The sequence below is a fragment of the Mustela erminea genome, chromosome 17 (genome assembly GCF_009829155.1).
Source record: "Mustela erminea isolate mMusErm1 chromosome 17, mMusErm1.Pri, whole genome shotgun sequence".
Taxonomy (NCBI): Eukaryota; Metazoa; Chordata; class Mammalia; order Carnivora; family Mustelidae; genus Mustela; species Mustela erminea.
The window spans coordinates 17,323,618-17,342,992 of NC_045630.1; the positions used below are offsets into that span (position 1 = coordinate 17,323,618).

General features: G+C 49.5%; 1 protein-coding gene across 11 annotated transcripts in view; it reads left to right on the forward strand.

The window, feature by feature from the left end:
• The window catches only part of CACNA1E (calcium voltage-gated channel subunit alpha1 E), a 492,344-nt gene that overhangs the window by 167,780 nt on the left and 305,189 nt on the right, over nucleotides 1-19,375 (forward strand). For all 11 annotated transcript variants that reach the window (XM_032317766.1, XM_032317765.1, XM_032317775.1 and 8 more), the window contains one exon: nucleotides 11,807-12,073. In XM_032317766.1, the coding sequence (XP_032173657.1) occupies nucleotides 11,807-12,073 (267 nt within the window). The remainder of the gene's footprint in view (nucleotides 1-11,806; nucleotides 12,074-19,375) is intronic.

Below are 19,375 nucleotides of genomic sequence, written 5' to 3' on the forward strand. Positions count from 1 at the left end.
TTTCTCCCTCTGTTTCCCACTTTTTAAGAAAAGTACTGAACTTGAACAAAATCGATACCTAACGCCCATCCACTGGCTTCTGTCTGGATGCCTGTGAAGGGCCTTGAATACTTTGATTGTCCCGCTATCATTCCCTTTTGGAAGTAGAAGCTGTCTTTTGACATCCCCTCTAATGCCTGGTGTCTGTCTCTGCAAATATAACCACGACACCACCCCCCCTGGGGTGTGACGATCTAAGCTCACAAAGCATTTTCACGCATGCAGCCTTCACCATCTCAGCGTCATTTGGGGAGCTGGGTCTCGCAGCCCAGCAAGCCGCTGACTCTCTCTCCAGGTTTCAGGTGCACGCGTGTGTGAGTGCATGCGTATGCAGACGTGCGGGCTGGAAGGCTTGCTGCTTTTCTTTGAACACAAAGAGCTGAAGTTTCAAAGCAGGTGGGGTGTGGGTTAAACACTGTTCTAAATGGCAGGCCTGCTGTTCGTGGGGAGGGAAAGTGGCCTGAAAGTTTAAAAATAACCCGAACATTATAGACTCCTGTGAATTCTACAGCCCGGAGCACCGTGAGTCTGTGGGTGTCTTACCTGCTGGAGTGCAGGCAGGAAAACAAGTTTGAGAGGCAGGAGGATTTTAAATTTGCTGAATCCTCCCGTGGCATGCGTTGGCAGCAGAATTTTTCATAAAAAAATGAAAACCGGACCTAATAATCAGGATCGATATTCCTGAATGGTAAGACATAGTGCCACCCTCGGATCCTCTAACATAGGACCCTGACTGATATTTGGGTCGGCAAGAGTGCAGAACCTCCTTTTCTGCTGCTGGATACCATCTCTCCCTCCCTTTCTTACCCTCCCTTGCTGACCCCTCCAGAGTTTGGCTGATGGCTTTTTCAGATAGCTGCCTGAGACGCCTCCCCACCCCAGGGGGCTCAGCGGCTGGGGCATTTGGGGTAGATTTGGCCATTCATTGAGAAACTAGCAAACGGTGTGTGTAAAACCACATTCATCAATCAGGAGTAGATTGTACACAGCAGCATACCCTCTGAATTTTTAAAAAGTTTTGAAGAGTTTAAACAGCTTGTGAAGCAAGACTCCGTTCTCCTTGGCGTGGCCCGTGCTGCCTGGGGACGTTGCAGAGGGGGACTGGAGCAGCAGGTCAGACGAACAACACCAGCACGGATTGGAACACAAGGCACTTGCGAGTCTGTCGTCCCAGCTGGTGGATCAGTAGTCTCCTGGGATTCGGAGGACAGATATTACTGTTGTCAGTTTTTGCTCACACAGGCATAAACCCAGCCAGGGCTGAGGGGCAAGTCTTGTCTCCTACGCTTGTGACTTGCTTATTCTGAGCCTCCCCCCCGCCCCAACCCTGGGGCCTGCTGTAATGTCTGGATATTTTCTTGCATCTTGGCACTACATGGGGGTCCGGAAAAATAAGGTGACTAGCCCAAATCTCTCTGAATCATATCAGTGAGAAGCTCCACACTGGGGTGGTTAAGATAATGGAGTTTCGAGTCAAACAGACCTAGGGTTGACTTTCTGCTATGTCCTTCACCACTTTTCTGACCTTGAGGGAAATTATTTAGTTTCTTCCAGTTTTGCTTTTTTACCTGTAAAATGTTGATTAAAATAGTACTTACCACACGGGATTAGTCTCAGAAATGAGGAAAGTAAAGGTCTTAGAGCAGTGCCTTATTAAATAATAAGTATTGAATACCTGTTACAATTAATATTCTTGGCCAGATTGCCTAGACTCATTTTGATAATTATTCTTTATTTGTTTGAGTCATGTCCATTTTTCTCATTTTTTTTTAATAGTCCTGGAATTTACAATATCAAACCATGACCCACTGGAGAATAGACATTATTTTAATGAAGGAAAAATAGCATAATAGGAAGCTTTGGGTTATTATATTAATAATACTTGACTACTTCACATCTAGCAGAAATCTTTTGAAGAATGTGACTGAGTGAAGGAGGATTATGTAAAAAAACAAAACAAAACGACGACGACCCAGGACCCAGTCTGTAAGAGAAAGTAGTGTATGAGGAGTGCATCTGTGTGTGTGTGTGTGTCTGAGGAGCTGCCTTGTCGAGCGTCTTAGGAGTATTTCAAAATTCCTTTCTTTTGACTGAGCAGTACATTTCCACCTTTCCCATTTTTAAATGGCACATTAGGAATACTTATAAATCTTCAAGAGAGCTTGTAATTCTTCCCATTCAAATATAATGTATTAGGCCTGTCTGAAAGCTCCCAACAGCGTAGTGGATTACTTTATATGTTTATACAGTTGGCAGGCAGAACTTGAGATCAGATCAGTATTAAGTGTGTGTCTTTGCACAAAGACAAAAGTGTGTGTGTGTGTGCGTGTGTGTCTTCCACATGTCATTCTTTGTAAGGGAAAAAAGTCCAAAGATGACATTTGCCTTTTTGTAGAGAGAAGAGATAGAACCAGTTTAAGACTATAGTTGATTTTTTTTTTTTAAGATTTTATTTATTCATTTGACAGAGAGAGCCCAAGTAGGCAGCAGGTGAGGGAGAAGCAGGCTCTCTCACTGAGCAGAGAGCCCAATGCGGGGCCTGATCCCAGGACCCTGAGGCCATGACCTAAGTTGAAGGCAGAGGCTTAACCCATCACACCACCCAGGTGCCCCAAGATTTTTTTTTGAAGCAGAAGTTTATTCTTCTGTTTCATATTCTGTGAAAAGAGATTTGAAAATATTCTTTATGTGGGGGGTCTGAATGTCTTTTTTTTTTTTAAATAGGTGATTCCCCAAATCCTATTTCACTTATTTTTAAAGAGCAAAGATATTCCTCATAAGAGAGTGAACCCTATAATTTGATGATTGATAAAACGAGGGTGAGGTTATTGTGCTGGTAAAGCTCCTGAGGAGAGTCATCTGATCCCTTGAAGGAGAGGATGAACGTTCAACCCAGAGACAACAGCAGGAAACAGCTGAACACAGAGCAGAGACTCAGAGTTAGAGCCAGAACGTGTTAGGAGGAGGGCAGCCTCTGTGACAGGAACCCACTAACCAGTTGATGCTAAAACTCTTTTTCACCAAAAAAAATTGCAAGAGACTCCATGCTTCATTTACTGGTGATGTTTTTAGTAAAGGGCTGTTATAATGCAGACACTCCAGGTAATACAATGAAGGGGAAGGTATGTCCTTTACACCTGAGAAGCTTACACCGTAGTGAAGAAGATAGGGCAGACATGATTGAGAAGTTAAGTAAGAATTCAGTGGTGAAGTTATACCCATGACAACAAGGACAGAAAGTAAACAAGGTGCTGTATGAATGATAGGAAGTTCTGTGAGTTTATAGGAGGTAGAGGTCACAGAATTGGCGAGGTTATGGAAGGCTTTGTGGAGGAGGTAGAATGGAACTGAACCACACCTTGAAGGATACCTAGGAGTCAGAGAAGCAGAAAAGAGGAAGGATGCTGGGGGTGCCTGGGTGGCTCAGTGGGTTAAAGCCTCTGCCTTCGGCTCCGGTCATGATCCCGGGATCCTGGGATCGGACCCTTCATCGGGCTCTCTGCTCGGTGGGGAGCCTGCTTCCTCCTCTCTCTCTGCCTGCCCCTCTGCCTACCTGTGATCTCTCTGTCAAATAAATAAATAAAATCTTTAAAAAAAAAAAAAGAGGAAGGATGTTCTTGGGTCAGTCTGAATCAGGTGCTCTGAGCAGGAGTGGGTGTGACATGTAACTTTGTTGATACTGTGGTACATTCGAAGATGGTGTTAGAAGGGTAGGTTGAATTCAGATTGTCAGGCTAAGGAGTTTGGCCATTTTTAGGCGTCAAGGAACCACTGAAATTAAGTGGCTGACAAGGGAGAATGATGTCACCTCAGTAGAAACTGGAATTTTTGAAGGGGAGATTGTTTCAAGGGAATTACAGTGAATTCACTTTTAGGCATATTGTGTTTGAGATGGTGGACAGCCCTTAGTTGGACATTTGGATCTGGAAACGAGGTGGAAAAGTAAGGCTGAGACTAGATGTGGAGGCAGGGGGGATGGTGGGAAGTGACCCTGAAAAGAAAAGATGTCAGAGAAAATGAGGGGTTAAGAACAGCCCCCCGGGGGACTCCTACAATAAAGAGGGGGGAGAAGAGGAGCAGGAGAAGACAACGGACCGTGAGAAAGTGGGAGGTGGGGTGCTAGAAGAAGGGAACTCTGAGAAGCAGGGGGGTCATTGGTAGCAGAAGCTACAGAGTAGTCAAGGAGAAGAAAGAGGCGGGGAAACAAGGACCATCGGAGGTCAGTGGAGGTCTGAGTATAGTTTTAGGGGAGGGGAAGGGGCAGAACCAGCACATGGCCTGCCCAGGTGCACATTTCAAAACTGGCCTTAAGTCCATATCATATGGGAATGCCTTATTCACTCTGATTATTTTATACCAGGTGGGTGTAACCAGCTGCTCAGTGTAGGAGAGAGTGGGAGAGAAAGGGTGTGGTGATGGGCAGGTGGTGGCTTACTCTGCTGATGATTCCAACCCAAAGAGTCCTGTAAGAGACAAGACTGGTGGGTGTGGTGGGACTGAGTTCCCTTCTCTGGGCCATCAGGGTTCCTCTAGGCTTTGTTTCAGCTGTGAGCTGCTCTTCCTGCTATCGGGACGCTGTCTTCAAGAGTGAAGTGTGGGGGAAGGATTAAGACCAGCAAGTGCAGGTTAAAGCTCAGGCACCTGCTCATCCCCCCCGCAGGGATGCCTCCTTTGCTCTAACACCTGACATCATGCCTGACACACGGAAGGTGCTCATTTGATGTTTGCTGAATGAATGAATCAGACTGAACCCACCCAGGCTGAGCAAGCTTTACACTGTGTGGGCTGTATTTTGTTTTCTGAGTCAAGAGGCCAAGGGGGCGGATGGATGGGCGTGTTTCCGTCGGTTGTTCTCACCCTTAGATGCCCATCATCCTCCACTCACCCCCCACCAGTCAGATCTGGAGCTCTGCAGAGCCGTCCCACTGCTGCACTTGGCCTCGACCAGGAAGCAAGGCTGGACCCAGAGGATGGGTGTTGAGGTGCTGCAGTGGGGCAGTGGGTCTGGGGCTAAACACTGAAGCTCCAAAAGGACTCTCCCCGTAAGGGTTAATGTTTGTTAGGCTGAATATATTTGACTCTTGTCCATGTTGAAAAGTGACCTGATGGGAAAAATAAGGACTGAAGGAGTAATACTAGGATTTTTAAGATCCTAGATACACAGAAATGCAATAAACATGCGGTCTGGTTAATCAGTCCCCTGCACCTGGCATTTCCTCCACAGCCCAGGCTTTTCATGTTCCATGCTGCTGTTCCCCGCTGCTTCTCGCCACCTCTGGCACCCTCTCTTTCAAAGGATCTCCCTGACTCTTTCCTTTTTCTGGTTGCCTCCAATCAGAGGGGATATCTCTCTGTTCTCCCCTTTACTGTGTACACCCTTGGGGTGCACATTATCACTTCTCGGCCTTTTGGCTAAGATCAAGTGTATTGGGGTGCTCATTATGTTCTGCCTCGTATCAGAGCCCTTCATGGGTATGTTTTCCTCCTCGTCTCTCTCCAGATGTAAGCTCTCCGAGGCTTAACTGTGGCCATGTCTAATTTATCCTGGAGCCTCAGAATCTTGAGAAAAATGCCTGGCACATTAAAAGGGTTAAATGAACATGAAATGGGCTTATGAATGAATGAATAAATAAACAAACATAGATCTGCTCCCAGGTACCAAGGTCTTTGGGCTCTTAGGACTGTGGTCTCTAATGTTTTCCTTTCTTTTCTCTTTCCCCCCATTTGTCTTTCTGACCAAGTCTCAGACACTTGTGTTTTCTCTGCTCTTCTGTCCACCCCATAAAGACCAAAGTCATCCCTGGGCTGCACGTCCGCCGTCCGCCGTCCGCTTTCCAAAATAGAAAGCTGCCTGATACGTGGTTTGTTTATGTGGTACCGTGGTCATAGCTACCACTGCTGAAATGTATTTAACAAACACGTATGTAGAGCCTGTTGTATGCCAGGTACTGTTCTAAGAGCCTTACACATATTGACTAACTTAATCTTCATAAGAGCCCAGAGACCGGTGGTGTGCTTTCTTTGAAGTTTAACACTTTGGGAGGCTTTCTGGCTCAGGGTCACGCCTCACCTCTTAAAGTCCGAGATCATGCCTTTGCCTGGGCTCTTAAGCAAGGAAAACATTATTTTGACATGCACTATGCTAATAGTGGCCACGGATTGTCTAGAGTCCTGACCTTATTACCAGGAAACCCAGCCCTGCCATTCCCTACCCTTGTGCACTTGGACAAGTCCCTGACCCTTTGCACCTCAGATAATAGAATGTGCCTCACAGTCCTGCAGCAGAGATGCAGTGAGATAACATTATCACAGTTGGCACCCAGGAAATATTGAGTTGTCATAAATGAATGGTTTTAAAAACATTTTTTAAGCAAAATTTGCACATCTATAGTTAGCCGGTCGAGTGTTAGAGCTGTGGGGTTTCTCAGGCATAGGTTTGAGAAATGCTGCTTCTAGGGATGGACATTACATAAGGATGTAGAGTTATGTTTTCACCCAAGTAAGGGCTGTAAGGTATTGTGGAAGCCACCAGATTCCCAAGATGTCTGCATCGCCATAACGCTCCTCTGCTCTGCAGTGAATTTGCACATGGTCTCCTGCCAACTTTTTTCTTAAGAACCCACTCCCAAATCCTCTCTGCATTCTGTTCCTTAGAGTTGCTTTGCATAAGAGTCTATTTCTTGGAAAAGCTCAACAGGGGGAAAATAGAACAAAAGGGGCTCTGATAGCTTAACCATAAGCTATAGGAGTGTAACTGGCAGTGGGGGAGGGAGGATGAGGAAGCCAGGCTGGTGGGAGGGGCGCATGCTTTTTGGATGAGGCCAGATTTGCAGATTGCCGTGGCGGGCTGAAATCTCATGCAGAGATGGCCCAAGGCCTGACTGATCTGGGAAGAGCTTTATGAATGAGGGTAATAGGACAAGTACTTCTCCACTCATGCTGCTCTTGTCTGTCCAGCTTAGTATAAACTCCTGTGGCCCCTGCTCTGGGGCCGGCGGGGTGGGGAGGGGGGGTTTCAGCCGACTGGTTTCATTCCCTTTCCAGAGGAGACTGGAGCATACCAGTCACCCTTCCTCCTGCCTGCATTTTGGAGGGGACCCTGGAGGTGAAGGGTTACAGGGTGAACGCTTTGAAATTAAACCATCTGGATGGGATTAATCTAGAAAAGTTTTTCACTTGCTTCCTCAGATCCTTTTGGGTTTCTAGTTTGCAGGCCACTGCTTGCAGAAAAGCATGCCTGCAGAAAACCATCTGGTTGCACCATGTTAACCGTGCGTGAATGTGTGTGTGAATGTGTGTGTGTGTGTGTGCATGCAGCGTGTTGACCTTGTGCCCAGTGTGTGCGATGTACTTTCCAAGTACTGTGATATGGGACAGTTGCAATGTGGTGAAATTTTGGGCCTGGACCTCAACAAAGTCCCACAGGGGAGTAGAGAGCTGGTGACAAGAAATCACCTCTTCAGCATGTCTAGGTTGTAAGTGTGCTGGGCTGCCAGGTACTGGGCTCACGGTGACGTGTTCACAAGTGACCAGTAGATGGTGCTCTGACAACAGGGAAATACGGCTACTGTCCCTCATGGGCTTGAAAGGGATTTTAGGAAACTGTTTCCAATCAGAGTTGTGACCATAATACTGATTTTCTGCATTTCCATATGTGGGTCTTTAAGAAGACGTTGGAAGGAGGGACACTTGTTAGGAGAATGCCCACCAAGTTCCCTCATGAAGAGCATTATGGCAATGACCTGACCTCCGTTTTTTTCCAAGGATCTTCCTGGATCTTGAGAGCAGTACATTGTGTTCCTAGCTTAGCTTCTTCCCAGCATGGCCCCAGGGGCATGTGGCTACTGATCAAATTCAATTTGAGGACAGTAAGCATAGGAATCTCACAGGTTTTGCATGATTGTATAGTTTCTTCTCTTGACAATGAACAATTTGGAATTACACTGTTACCATCCACCACAGATTGGACTGGTTATTAGAAAGAGACATATAGTGGCAGTCCGAAGATCTCTTAGAAGCCAGGGAAAATTACTTAAGGTTTCTGAAGCTCTGCAATTTTCCCATCAAATCAGAATCATCACAACTGGGTTGCCAGGCTGATCTCAAGAGATTTGTTGTGAGGTTTTTGTAAACCTCAAAAACTATTGAACACAAAGGAAATATTTTTCAGTCTTTAAATTCTAGCCCTCTGGGGGCTGGGAGAATGGGAGCATTAGAGAGCATGAGAGACATTCTTAGGTCTCCAAGTTCTGAAGAGCTGTGTGTGTGGGGTGGGGGGTGGTGTTAGAGATGATGGTGGTGGGAGAATATGAGAGGATGCCTCCATCCCACCATTACTGTCCTTAGATCAAGTCAATTTCCAAAGACTTTCATGCCATCATGTTAGCCTCTTTCCTCTTCGGCTTCTCCCCCCCCCCCCCCCCCTTACAAATTCCCCATTTGTAACTTCCCTACAGAGGTACTTACGCTCTCCAGCATCCTCTCTGTTATTCCCAACCCGTGCATTAGTGATTCCTGTCTCTTCAGGGGGCAAGCCTCAACTCTACTGGGTCTTCACATTTCCAAGTGTAACAGTCTGTCTTGGGAAAACCTAGGTCTTTGAAGAATGACAACAGCCACACAGAACACAGGACACTGTAGAGAGAGGGAAGGGACTTAGTACCGCCTCTCTGCTGAGTGGGTGGCATTGAAGACCCAGATCTGGAGGTTCCAGATCTTCCAAAAACCTCTTCCAGGAGCTAAAGCTTAGAGAGCCCTGCTTCCTCTGAGCAGGAACAAACAGGCATACCACTCTGATGCCTGCTAAGGCCGGGACCCAGAAAAAGAGGTGAAGTTGTCCTGTGAGAATAAGGTCTATCAGGCATTCTGGCCCGTAAGGTTATAGAATCTAATTTAGAAGAAGACACATTTTTTTGGTCATCTATTTTGTTCATTTGGCATCCTCAGTGCCAACAGCGCCTGGTGCTCAAAAATATTTATCGGATGATGGATGTGAGTGAATTTTGTGCTCCGGATTACGATCCTGCCTGAAAGCATGGGTTGATCACTTCTGCAAGCCCTTTCTAATCTGCAGTTCACAGGCTTAGTGAGACAGCCACTTACGACCCTTGCTAATGACTACACAGGCTGATGGGGCCCCGTGGGGCACAATACTGCCTCCCCTTTCACTTCTGATGAGGTATCCAGACAGAAAAGGTCCCTCCAGTTAAGGGAGGTAGAATGACAGAGTAAGGCAGTAATGTGTAATCAAAATCCTAATTAGAGTGGACACACCTTGCATAGTCAGCTGGCCTGAAATGGGCTGCCCCAAATTTAGAGGTCAACATGCCGCCCCAAGGGCAGCATGGACACCACCATTCATTTGGAATTTCCAGGACCCAGAGGATTTCCCATGTACACATTTCACATGCACATTCACACAGACCTGTGTCAGTGCTCACGTGGCCTTGCCCACACATAGGCACATATACATAGGAACACACGTGCCTCTCACTCAGATGTCATCACCCTTCCCATCAGTTAATCTCACACACACAGACACTGCCTTTCACACACGTGAATCCACACTCACCCATGGTTTCCAGCCTCCGGGTTTTGGTCAGACTCTTTGTTTCCTTCCTCGGCTGCCCCCTTCCCCTTCTCTAACATTGCTCAGGTGGGGAGGAGCGGATAGAGCTGTGTATTGAGCCTAGGACTGTAAAAAGGAGGAAAGTGTAGACATGGCTGGTCCTGTGCTCAGTTCAAACCACTAGTCACCTGTGGAGAAGGGCTTGGTCACCAAACCTAGGGACTCGGGTCTCGGAGTCCACCTTTCCCATTTACGCAGCTCAGATACTAATTGGTTTTTCTTTCTTCCTTAATGGAGTGGGTTTCAGGAAGTCAGTGGAGCGGATTTGTGGGTAGAAGATAGGGGTGGGAGGATTCCCCCTGATTGCTAACATTTGGGGGGAAAGGTCGTTATAGCCCCAAACTCACCATCTATGGCCCCAGTATCTGGATCACTCTGCCAGAAATGGATGCGCAAGGCTCCACGAGAGCTGAGCCCAAGAGGCCGCCCCAGATCGCATTTGCAGGGGGAGGGCAGAAGCTCCCACGCGGAGCTGGCACCCACACCAGAGTGCGGAGCCCCCAGAGGTCCTAGCGTGCCTCGCAGGGCCTGCGGGTTGCTAAGTGGGGAGGTGGGGAGAAAGTGCTGCCTTCTCCGCGGAAATCCCTGGGCAGCGTTCCTTGGAGACTGGGAGGTGAGGAGGAGCAGCTACGCGGCCCCGGTGCGCGTTGCGCAGGGCTCAAAGGCTTCGACTACCCTCCGGGGCAGGCACTGTGCGGGGCACAGCACCGGCGGTCGCCTCGGCGGGGACGGCAGGCGCGAGTGCGTGCGCGCGCGCGTGTGCGCCCCCGCCGGGCCTGGGCTCGGCTCTCTTGTGGGGACTGTGCCGCGCCGCCAGCTGCGCCCGCCTCTCTTCCCTCGGCGTTACTTGGGGACACTCTGCAGCGGCGGCCCCCTGCCCTCTGGCTAAATAAATCTATAAGCCAAACCAGCCTCGCTCGCCAGGCCCCTGCGGCCGCGGTCGGCCGGGGTCCTTCCGGCTCCATCCCCGCCCCTCCTGTCCCCGCCGGCCCCGCCCCCGCTTCTCCTGGCGCTCCGGCGCGCGCCTGGCAGCGCCTCTGCGCTCCGCTCGCTCTCCCCTCCTCGCCTTCCCCTTTTTTTCCCCACGTTCTCCTCTGCTTCCCCCGGAGTGGGGCTGTCCGGGTGGCAGAAGAAACCGAGCCGTTCCGGAGGAAGTTCGGTCCTTGGTCAACTCCCGTGCCAGGCCACCGCTGGGCTCGCCTGCAACCTGTTCCTCCCTCGCCCCAGCGCTCGCCCCGGCGCTCGCCCGCCCGCCCGCTCCCGCTCCCGCTCCCGCCCTCGCCCCGGCGCAGCCGCGGATCGCTGTTGCATGCTGATCCGGGGAGGCGGTGGCGGTGGCGGCAGCGAGCGCTCCGGCAGGATGCTGGCACTCGGGCTTCGCTGCTCTCTGGATCCTGCTCAACTTCTATCCCAAGCGCAGGAGCTTTGAAGTCGTTTGTCCCTCTCCGGCTGGATTGACTTCTTATTTTGATATTTTGGGCGTTGCGGTTTGCGCAGGAACCTCAATACCGCTCTCCCCCTCCCTCTCTGTCAACCTTTGGATGCGTCTGTGCTGGCAGATTTAAAGACCCAAGTCTCGGCTGTGGAATTTCTTAGATGGACTTGCTGGGGCTGGCGTTACAAAGCATGTCACCGTAACCCCATCCTTTTTTTTTTTTTTTAAAGTTCTTTTGTTTTTATTTTTCCCTTCCTCCCCCCCCTCCTCCAATAAATCACCAAACTGTTACCTAGCGGGCCGGTGCCTGCCTCTCTTCCAGAACTAGGTGGTGCGTCTGCCAGAAGATGAGCTATGTTTGAGGAGCAGCCTACTCCACCCCTCTCCTCTTCAGTCCCCGAATGCCACCACACACTGGCATTTTGAGAAAAAAAAAATTGCCTTCAGAAACTGAGCACCCCCAAGCCCTCCCCCCGTTTTTCTCCTCCTTGAGGAATGGAGCTTCGCAGAGGTTGTATTTAGATTCAACAGTTCGGAGCGGCGGGGCTGCTGCTGCCGCCTCTTCCAAGAGCTCGCGAGGCTCCCCGGAGGCGGTGGTCCCCGCGCTCGTCTGGATGCGGCTCTGAGTCTCCGTGTGTCTTTCTGCTTGTTGCTGTGTTCGGCCGCGATCACCTTTGTGTGTCTTCTGTCTGTTTAAACTTCAGGATGGCTCGCTTCGGGGAGGCGGTGGTCGGCAGGCCGGGGTCGGGCGATGGAGACTCGGACCAGAGCAGGAACCGGCAAGGAACCCCGGTGCCGGCCTCGGGGCCGGCGGCCGCCTACAAGCAGTCGAAAGCGCAGAGGGCGCGGACTATGGCTTTGTACAACCCCATTCCTGTCCGGCAGAACTGTTTCACCGTCAACAGATCCCTGTTCATCTTCGGAGAAGATAACATTGTCAGGAAATACGCCAAGAAGCTCATCGATTGGCCATATCCTTTCTTGCCCACCATAACTCCCCTCTCCCCCTTTGCATTTCTTTGGGTAAGGGGGGAAATCTAGCGTGGGATTTATGCCCCATCCCCTTCTTGGTGCCAGTTTGCCCCTTTGCTGAAATGCACTCTTTACTCCGGTGTGCCTAAGGGGCAAGCTTGGTGCTATAGAGGCCAGTGTGTACACTAGTGCTTTTCAAGGTAAGACTTTTGGTTTTTGATTTTTCCTATGTAGAGCTCTGTATCGTCCCTGAGTGCGTGGTGTTGCTGTGTCTGCCCCTTTCTGGGCTGGGCTTTGTCTGATTCCCAGGCCCCCAAGGCCCTTTACATAGAATGGGCTGCCCCTAATCTTATGGTTTTCTTTCATACTCACTCTCCCCTTTCCTCCCTCAAAGCCACCCCTTCTATCCCCATCCCCACCAGCTGGGGAGACATCCTCACTCTGCCCGTGGGGAAGTCAAGGCTCCCTGGGGGATTTATCGTTTCAGAAGCTTCAAGAGTCTGGGCCAAAACCCTGTAGACAAATAGACAAATGGATAAATAAAGCAGCCATTTGGCTGGGGATCCAGCTAACTCTGGGGACTGAGTTTAAGTTCCACGGAGAGTGGAGTGAATGAATGTGTCAGCGGAGGCAATCTCTAATGATACAGCCCAGACGGCTCAGAGTTGGAGTTCTCTTCTCAGCCAAAGAAGAACAACAGCTCATCAGAGCTCTTCGTTTTCTTAGTCTGGGGTTGGGTGTCACCCCCCCCCCCCCAGCCTCTGAATGCTTGACCCAGCTGAGCGCCCAAGATTCAGGTTGATCGGCTGGGCCTGAATTCTTCAGCTGAGGGCTGCATCAGCCGAGCCCAGGGGTGTGCAAGCAATCTGTCTCTCCCTATCTCCAAAGGAACTGCTCTCCACAAAGAGCTGGTGGGGGCGGCTCTGAAGGTGGCAGTGTCAGGGTGAACAGGCATCCAAGGAGCCTTTGCAGGCTCAATCAAGTGCACCAAATGCAGCCTGCTGATTAGGCATCTCGCTGCCTTGTTCTTCACTAAGGATTTGGGCATCTGGCAAGGTCTTTAGGAATTGTGGGTTGGTGGGTGTGGGGAGGGTGCTTGGTAGGAAGCAAGCCAGGGGGGTGGTGTTAAATATGGGGGTAGGTTTGGAGAAATGGGACTTTGATGCTTATGAAAAGACATTTCTCGGGAAGGATGCACCTGCAAAGGAGGCCCCTCCTCTTCTTCTCCATCCTCCTCGTTCCCCACCCCCACCGTCCAGGTGTGCAGCAGCGAGGCAGCTGGAGCTGCATTGGGTCTCTAGTATCAGCGAGGCACGTGGCTCGCTTCCCCCAGGGCCTGGGCATCTCCCTACTACCCCCACCCCAGTCTCTGGCCTTCCCCTCCTTCCTCCCTAGTTCCCTGCCTCAGCAGCACTGCCATTGGCTGGCGCGTGGTGCTTCTAGGCAGCACCCCTCATTAGAAACGAAGGAGCATCTCTAAGCAGATATTCTTCCTGCTGCTGCTCAAATCCTCCCACAACCACCCCTGGCTGGGCTTCCTCTCTCCTCCGCTCTGCACTCCCCTCCTCCTCCCGCCCCCACAGAGTGATTCGGGGTCACTCGGTGCCCGCCGGAGTTAAACGCGTCTAGGGTGGGGGTACTGGGGAGGAGGAAGGGTCCGGTCCCCGCAGTCCCGCCGGCCGGTGTGCTGCACAAAGCGGACAGATCTCATTATGTTGCACGCTGCGGCTGGGCTGCGAACAGTCCTCTGCTCAGAGCTCTGCCGATTTCTCCAGCGGGGCCCCCTCCCCCAGCCGCCTCGTACAATTCTCTAAAATTCCCACCTTCCAGGTGCTGCCTTACTGTGCCCCTCTCTTAGGGACATGCTTACTCAGGCGCCCTCTGGTTTCATTGCGGTAGACAAAGCCGCCCAGCCACGCCGCGGGTGGCAAAGTGTGCCAGCAGCCATCGTTGGCACCTAGGACAGCGCCAGCGAAACTCCCCAGGCGTCCGCGGCTCCGGCGCTCTGGGCCCTTCCGGCCGGGCCGGGGCTCCGGGGCTGGGAAATCAAGCGCGGTTCAGAGACCGGGAGACCACGCGGTCGGGCGCTTTTCACGGTTTCTCTTCCGCGGCAAAGACATCGCCTTTCTACCAGGCGTTGCGAGCGCAAGGTGCCACAGTGGTTTTCACCCCGCCCTTTCCTTGTCTTTGGTCCTCATGGCCCAAAGAGAGCCGCAAGAGAGAGTAGGGAGTTGACTTCAGCATCATGCTGGGTGCCTGGGCTGAGAACCGGGCCCCGGGGGTCTCTTCTGTTCCCGTAGCTGGAAGTTTCCCAGCGGTTCCGCAGCACGTAGGCTGTTGTAACAGTGTTCAGAGAACATCTGCTAAGGTGTGTAGAGGAGCCCGATTGGAAAATTTAAAATACACCATGTTTGCTTTTTTTTTCCTCTTCGCTGTGCAACGTGACTGACTGACAAATCTATGTTGCCTCTGGTGGTGACCATGTGGAAACATTGCGCTTCTGTGGGTTCTGCATTTTCTCCCCAATACTGCATCTGAGATCCTAGACTCACTTTCCGTCCTACCTAGACATCCAGCTTCCGGAAAGCTCTCCCTTTTTCTTCCTGGGAGTCGGCGAGCAGTGGTTACCAGGAAACTTGGGAACCTGGCTGAGTTCACATCCCAGTTTCTTCCCTGGCTCTGTGACCTTGAAAAGTTACTTCCTTACTTTGCGACTCAGTTTCCTTGCCAGTAAAATGAGGGTGATAGTCATGAGTTAGTGGGAGAATTAAATGACCTAAAATACGTTGGGTTCCTAAAACATTGCCTGATTCCCCAGTAAACACTAGCTATTATTTTAACGGGGTCCTTCAGAAATTTTCAGTATGCCTGAAGGGAGGGGTCTTAGTTCTAGGTCAACTAAGTCTTCTAGGTTTTTGCCTCTCAAACAGAGCAAAGAGCAACATCCCCATCACCTGGGGGCCTGTTAAAAATTCACAACCCTGTTAAAAATTCAGAGCCCCACTTCAGATTTTACTGAATCAGAATCTGCATTTTAATAAGATCCCAGGTGGTTAGTATGGACATTAAAGTCTGGGGAGTACTTCTCTACTGTTTGTTAAGGGCTGGATATTTGGGAAAAAAAAAAAAAAAAAGGAACATTGTTCAGGGCATGGGTTAAGACCGCCAGCTTTGAACTGACATATGAACATGTAACATGCTTGAGGACTTTGATTATCTGTGCACTGTGTCTTTGAGGCATATGCATCTTTTATGGGCTGTAGAAAGTCACTGTGGAGCTAGGGGGAAATGAGCATTTCTGTGGGCTATGTTAGCTTTTCTTCATACTGCATAATACTGGTCTTTAACAAATTGGCCTGAAAAGATCAGTTCAGGGAAAGGAATTATTTAATTTATACTTGTAGGACCCTCTAGCTTGGGTGGGCCGGAGGGTCAATCTTTTCCAATTATTTAATAGGGAAAGTCTAGTTCCTATGGAAAGAAATGCCCAAGATAACCCAGATTTGGCATGAAACATGGTGGTAAGTTACAGCCCACTCTGAATGTGTTTCATTTTTCTTGGAAGCTACATCTGCATAGGGAGATAATTTTATTTTCTTATGGCACTCTTTTCTGCAATGGATACCGTAACCTTTTTGCAAATGCTAATCGGATTTAAAATGTGATATTACATTTTATATGATGCCGCTATTTCTTTCTTGCTCATCTAATAGATATAATGACAAGAGGATTCTTTTTCCCTCAGGGAGCTGGCTGCTCTGATGGTCCTCACAGGTTCATTGTGCCGTAAGCTTACCAGCTCTCACTTCCATGCCCAGGCTGAGTTAACTCTGTGGACACATGCAAAGCCTCCCTCATGGTTTGTGAGATGCCCCACACTTGTTGGCGGTTTTTTTAAGGTCAGCAGATGAGGGGAGGAAATGGGATATCTGATTGGGGAACTCATGCCCTTGATGGGGAGCAGGAGAGTCCCCCCCAACCCCCGTCGCGCCACTATGTGGGTCTTCTCAGGAGGGGATCACATGTTTCATGCAGAAATGTACAAGGTCTGAAGTAGGAAGATCAAATGTGTTTGCAGCCACTGAGATGTTGAAAGCTCATTATGATGAACTTGTAGATATTCATCCATGATTTCTTGCTGCAGAGCATTTCACTGTAGCCTCAAAGGACTTTGGCTCTGAGTCAGAGGTTATGTGCTTTATTATGGCGAATTTCCCTTTGTGAATTGCCTATTTATTTTGGAGGGTTTTGGTGAGGATTACTGAAAGCTTTAGTTCTCACATCTCCCATTTTGGCATAAACTTTTCTCCTGCTCTGGTTGCCTGTAAGTATACAGCACCTTGCAGGATAGTAGACTGTAATCTTGGCAAGAATTTCAGGTTTGATGTAAGCTAATGGATCATGAGTCAGAGGGCCTTGATTAGGGCAGAGGGTGGCAGCTAACAAGGACAAAGTCTGTAATTATATCCTATGATCACATCATGCAGAAAGACTCTGCATCTTCTGTGTACCTGGGCACAGATGCAGACAGCGAAGCCAATAGTGGCTGTAACTTGCCTTGCGGCTGCTGGAAAAAGGTCTTCATTTTCTGAGGCTCCCAGGACAGTCTCCAAATTGTCCATTGGCTTTGTCTTTGAAATGAGGTGTGGGTAACATTTCCTCTGGAAACCAGGCTTTGACTTGTTGTGGGGACCAGTTGTAATTGGGATGCAGCCTGGAAAGCAAGCTGGAGTGAAGGAGTTTGACAGAAATGAAATAACTGAAGGATGGAGACAAAAATCCCTTGGACGTGCTAGTGTTGTCTGTTGGTTTGCATGTCACCATTTCTCCGCTTCCCTCCGCTTGCTTTCCCTGCAGTAGGTGGGAGGCACACTACGAATTAGAGGAGGAGGGGGAAATAATGAGAACAGGTCTTTTGATCTTCTGAGAGATCCAGACTTTGGAATTATTAGTTCCATCCAGAACTGCTGATCTCTTTTTAGCTGCTGCTGTACAAGACGTAGGGTTTCTTCCCCCTCCAACTCTGCCGCTTTCCCCCTACTTTATAGGAACATCTGGTTTCCTTCCATCTTCATGTTCTTAGTTAAAATAGAACAGAGCCAAGATTTGCTAAGCTATCAGAACTCCTGCAAACCCTTGACTCGTTGGGTCCCACCAGCAGCCCAGTCGCCTTCCTTTCGTTGTTTGCAGATCTGCCTTGGAAGCTGCGGGTCTCCGAAGCCCCGCCGTGGAAGCCAGCCACCAGAGGCCCCTCCGCTTATCTTAGTTTGCTTATCGATGACCACACACACGTTAAAGAGGGAACTTGGACGTGACCGTAATGAATACCCTTTTATTCAAGGAGAGAGATTTCTCTTTGTGCAGTTCTCTGTCCCTTTTCCATCTCTCTTTATTTCTCCCTCTCTCATTTTTAGGTTCAGCCTTTGTGAATAATTCATTATATGTGTGGGTTCTCCCTAGGATTTTTAGAAAAAGGAAGGTGACTTGTCTTCCTCTTGGATACAAGCAGGGTCTCTTGCTGAGGACCAGCTTCACAGATCGCCTTTTCCCTCTGTGTCTGTTTGTTGCCGTGGGACTAGGACACTGGAGAAAGGTAGCAGGGGAGGGGGAGAGCTCTCCTGTTACATGCTTTTTCCTGCTGCTTTTAAAATGACTGCCTCCTACCCAGTCCTGGTACATTTGGGTGCCCCATAAATATGCAGCTACTCCCCTCTATTCAGAGAACATGTTTAACTAGAAGATATTTGTGTCCCCAAGTCTTTGTCGCCCTGAAGGCTCTTGTCATCCCAGGTCTTCATGCTAATAAGGGCTGAGCCGCAGAGCCAAGGAAGCTTCTGTAAATGTTTCTTTTCAGACTTTAGTGGGCGTTCACATAGGAAATTGAAGGGGTGAGCAGCTACTGAAATTAACGTGTACCACTCCCCATCACTTCGGCTGTCATCAACACGATGTGGCTTTTAAAGAAGCCCCTTTCAAGGAGGGATAAAACCACCAGTGACCAGTGCTAATACCTCCCTTCCCAAGGGTTCTGGACCTGCCCGGAAGGGGCTTACTGGCATGTTCCCACCGTCACTCATATTTAAGGACAGAAAGTACTGCACGGAGTTTTTTGGCTTCTCCAGTTGTAGTGGTTGGTCTCTTACGTGTCAGTCCTACTTTAGGGAGATGTCTGTGGTGTATTTTTGCTCCCTGCCTAGCCCAGGTACGTTCACTTCACTTTCCATTCCCTGTATCCTTGGCTGGTCCTTGGATATAAAGTCTGAGGAGCCGCCCCCATGTCACCATTTCTGGAAGCCAAGGGGCAGCCAGAAGGTGTGTCCTTAAGAGGGAGAAATGGGCCAGACTAAGGAGAACGGCACTGAATGACTAAAAAGTGTCAGTTATCCAAGACATTGGCAGAGCAGTGGGTCCTTCTTAGGAGCGTCTTTTTTTATTGTATTTTGGGTTCCAAATTTGTAGGGCTAAGCAGTTCTACTCTTAGTCCTCTTGAATATTAAAAAAAAAAAAAGGACCCGTTTTTAAAGCAGTAGAGCTCATCCCTAAGGCGGGTGGGCAGAGCCTGGGAATGTGACTGCCTCCAGGCTAGGCTTCAGCTCCGGGCTCCTGTGGTCCAGCCAGGGAGGGGCTTCCGGGAGAGGCCTTGCGTGTCACCTATGGCAGGTGGGGTCTTTCTGCCTGTGGGTGGTTGATTTGGATTGCTCTTGCAACTCTGCATTCTGTTGGGGCTGTGTTTTTTGCTGGATGTGGTGGTGCTGCATTGGTACTGCATCTGTTCCCCTCATCCCTAAAGAATTTGGAAAGCCTGTGTCAGATTTATGCCTTCGCTTTCTGAAGGCTTCTGTCATTAAAGCCAGGAGTGGGGTGTCTGTATGATCCTCTCCCCTTTAGAGAAGGTATGAAGAGGATGTGGGTGGGTCACAGATCAGTGGGGAGAGGAAGAAATGCTCTGACTAATGTCAAGAACGGAGGCTCAGACACTAGCACAGTTTCTGTGGCTGAGAGGCAAGGCACAGTGTGTGCCTTATCCACCCAGAGAGGCTCTGCAAACCAGGACTGGGAGGAAAACTAGCCCTCACAAGCTTTTCTCCACCTGTGACATGGCTGTATGTTTGAAGTGTTTCAAACTTTCGGTGCCTCTTTCTCAGTTTCCACACCATCATCTCATGGGACTGGTCAGAGTCAAAAAGCATGAAATGGATTTTCAGCAGTCACTCACCAGCATCCTGGCAATTTCCAGCTGTGTGCTGTTGGCAACTGTTTTGCTACTATTTTGTCAATGACTGTGCCTTCCAGAAGGTGAC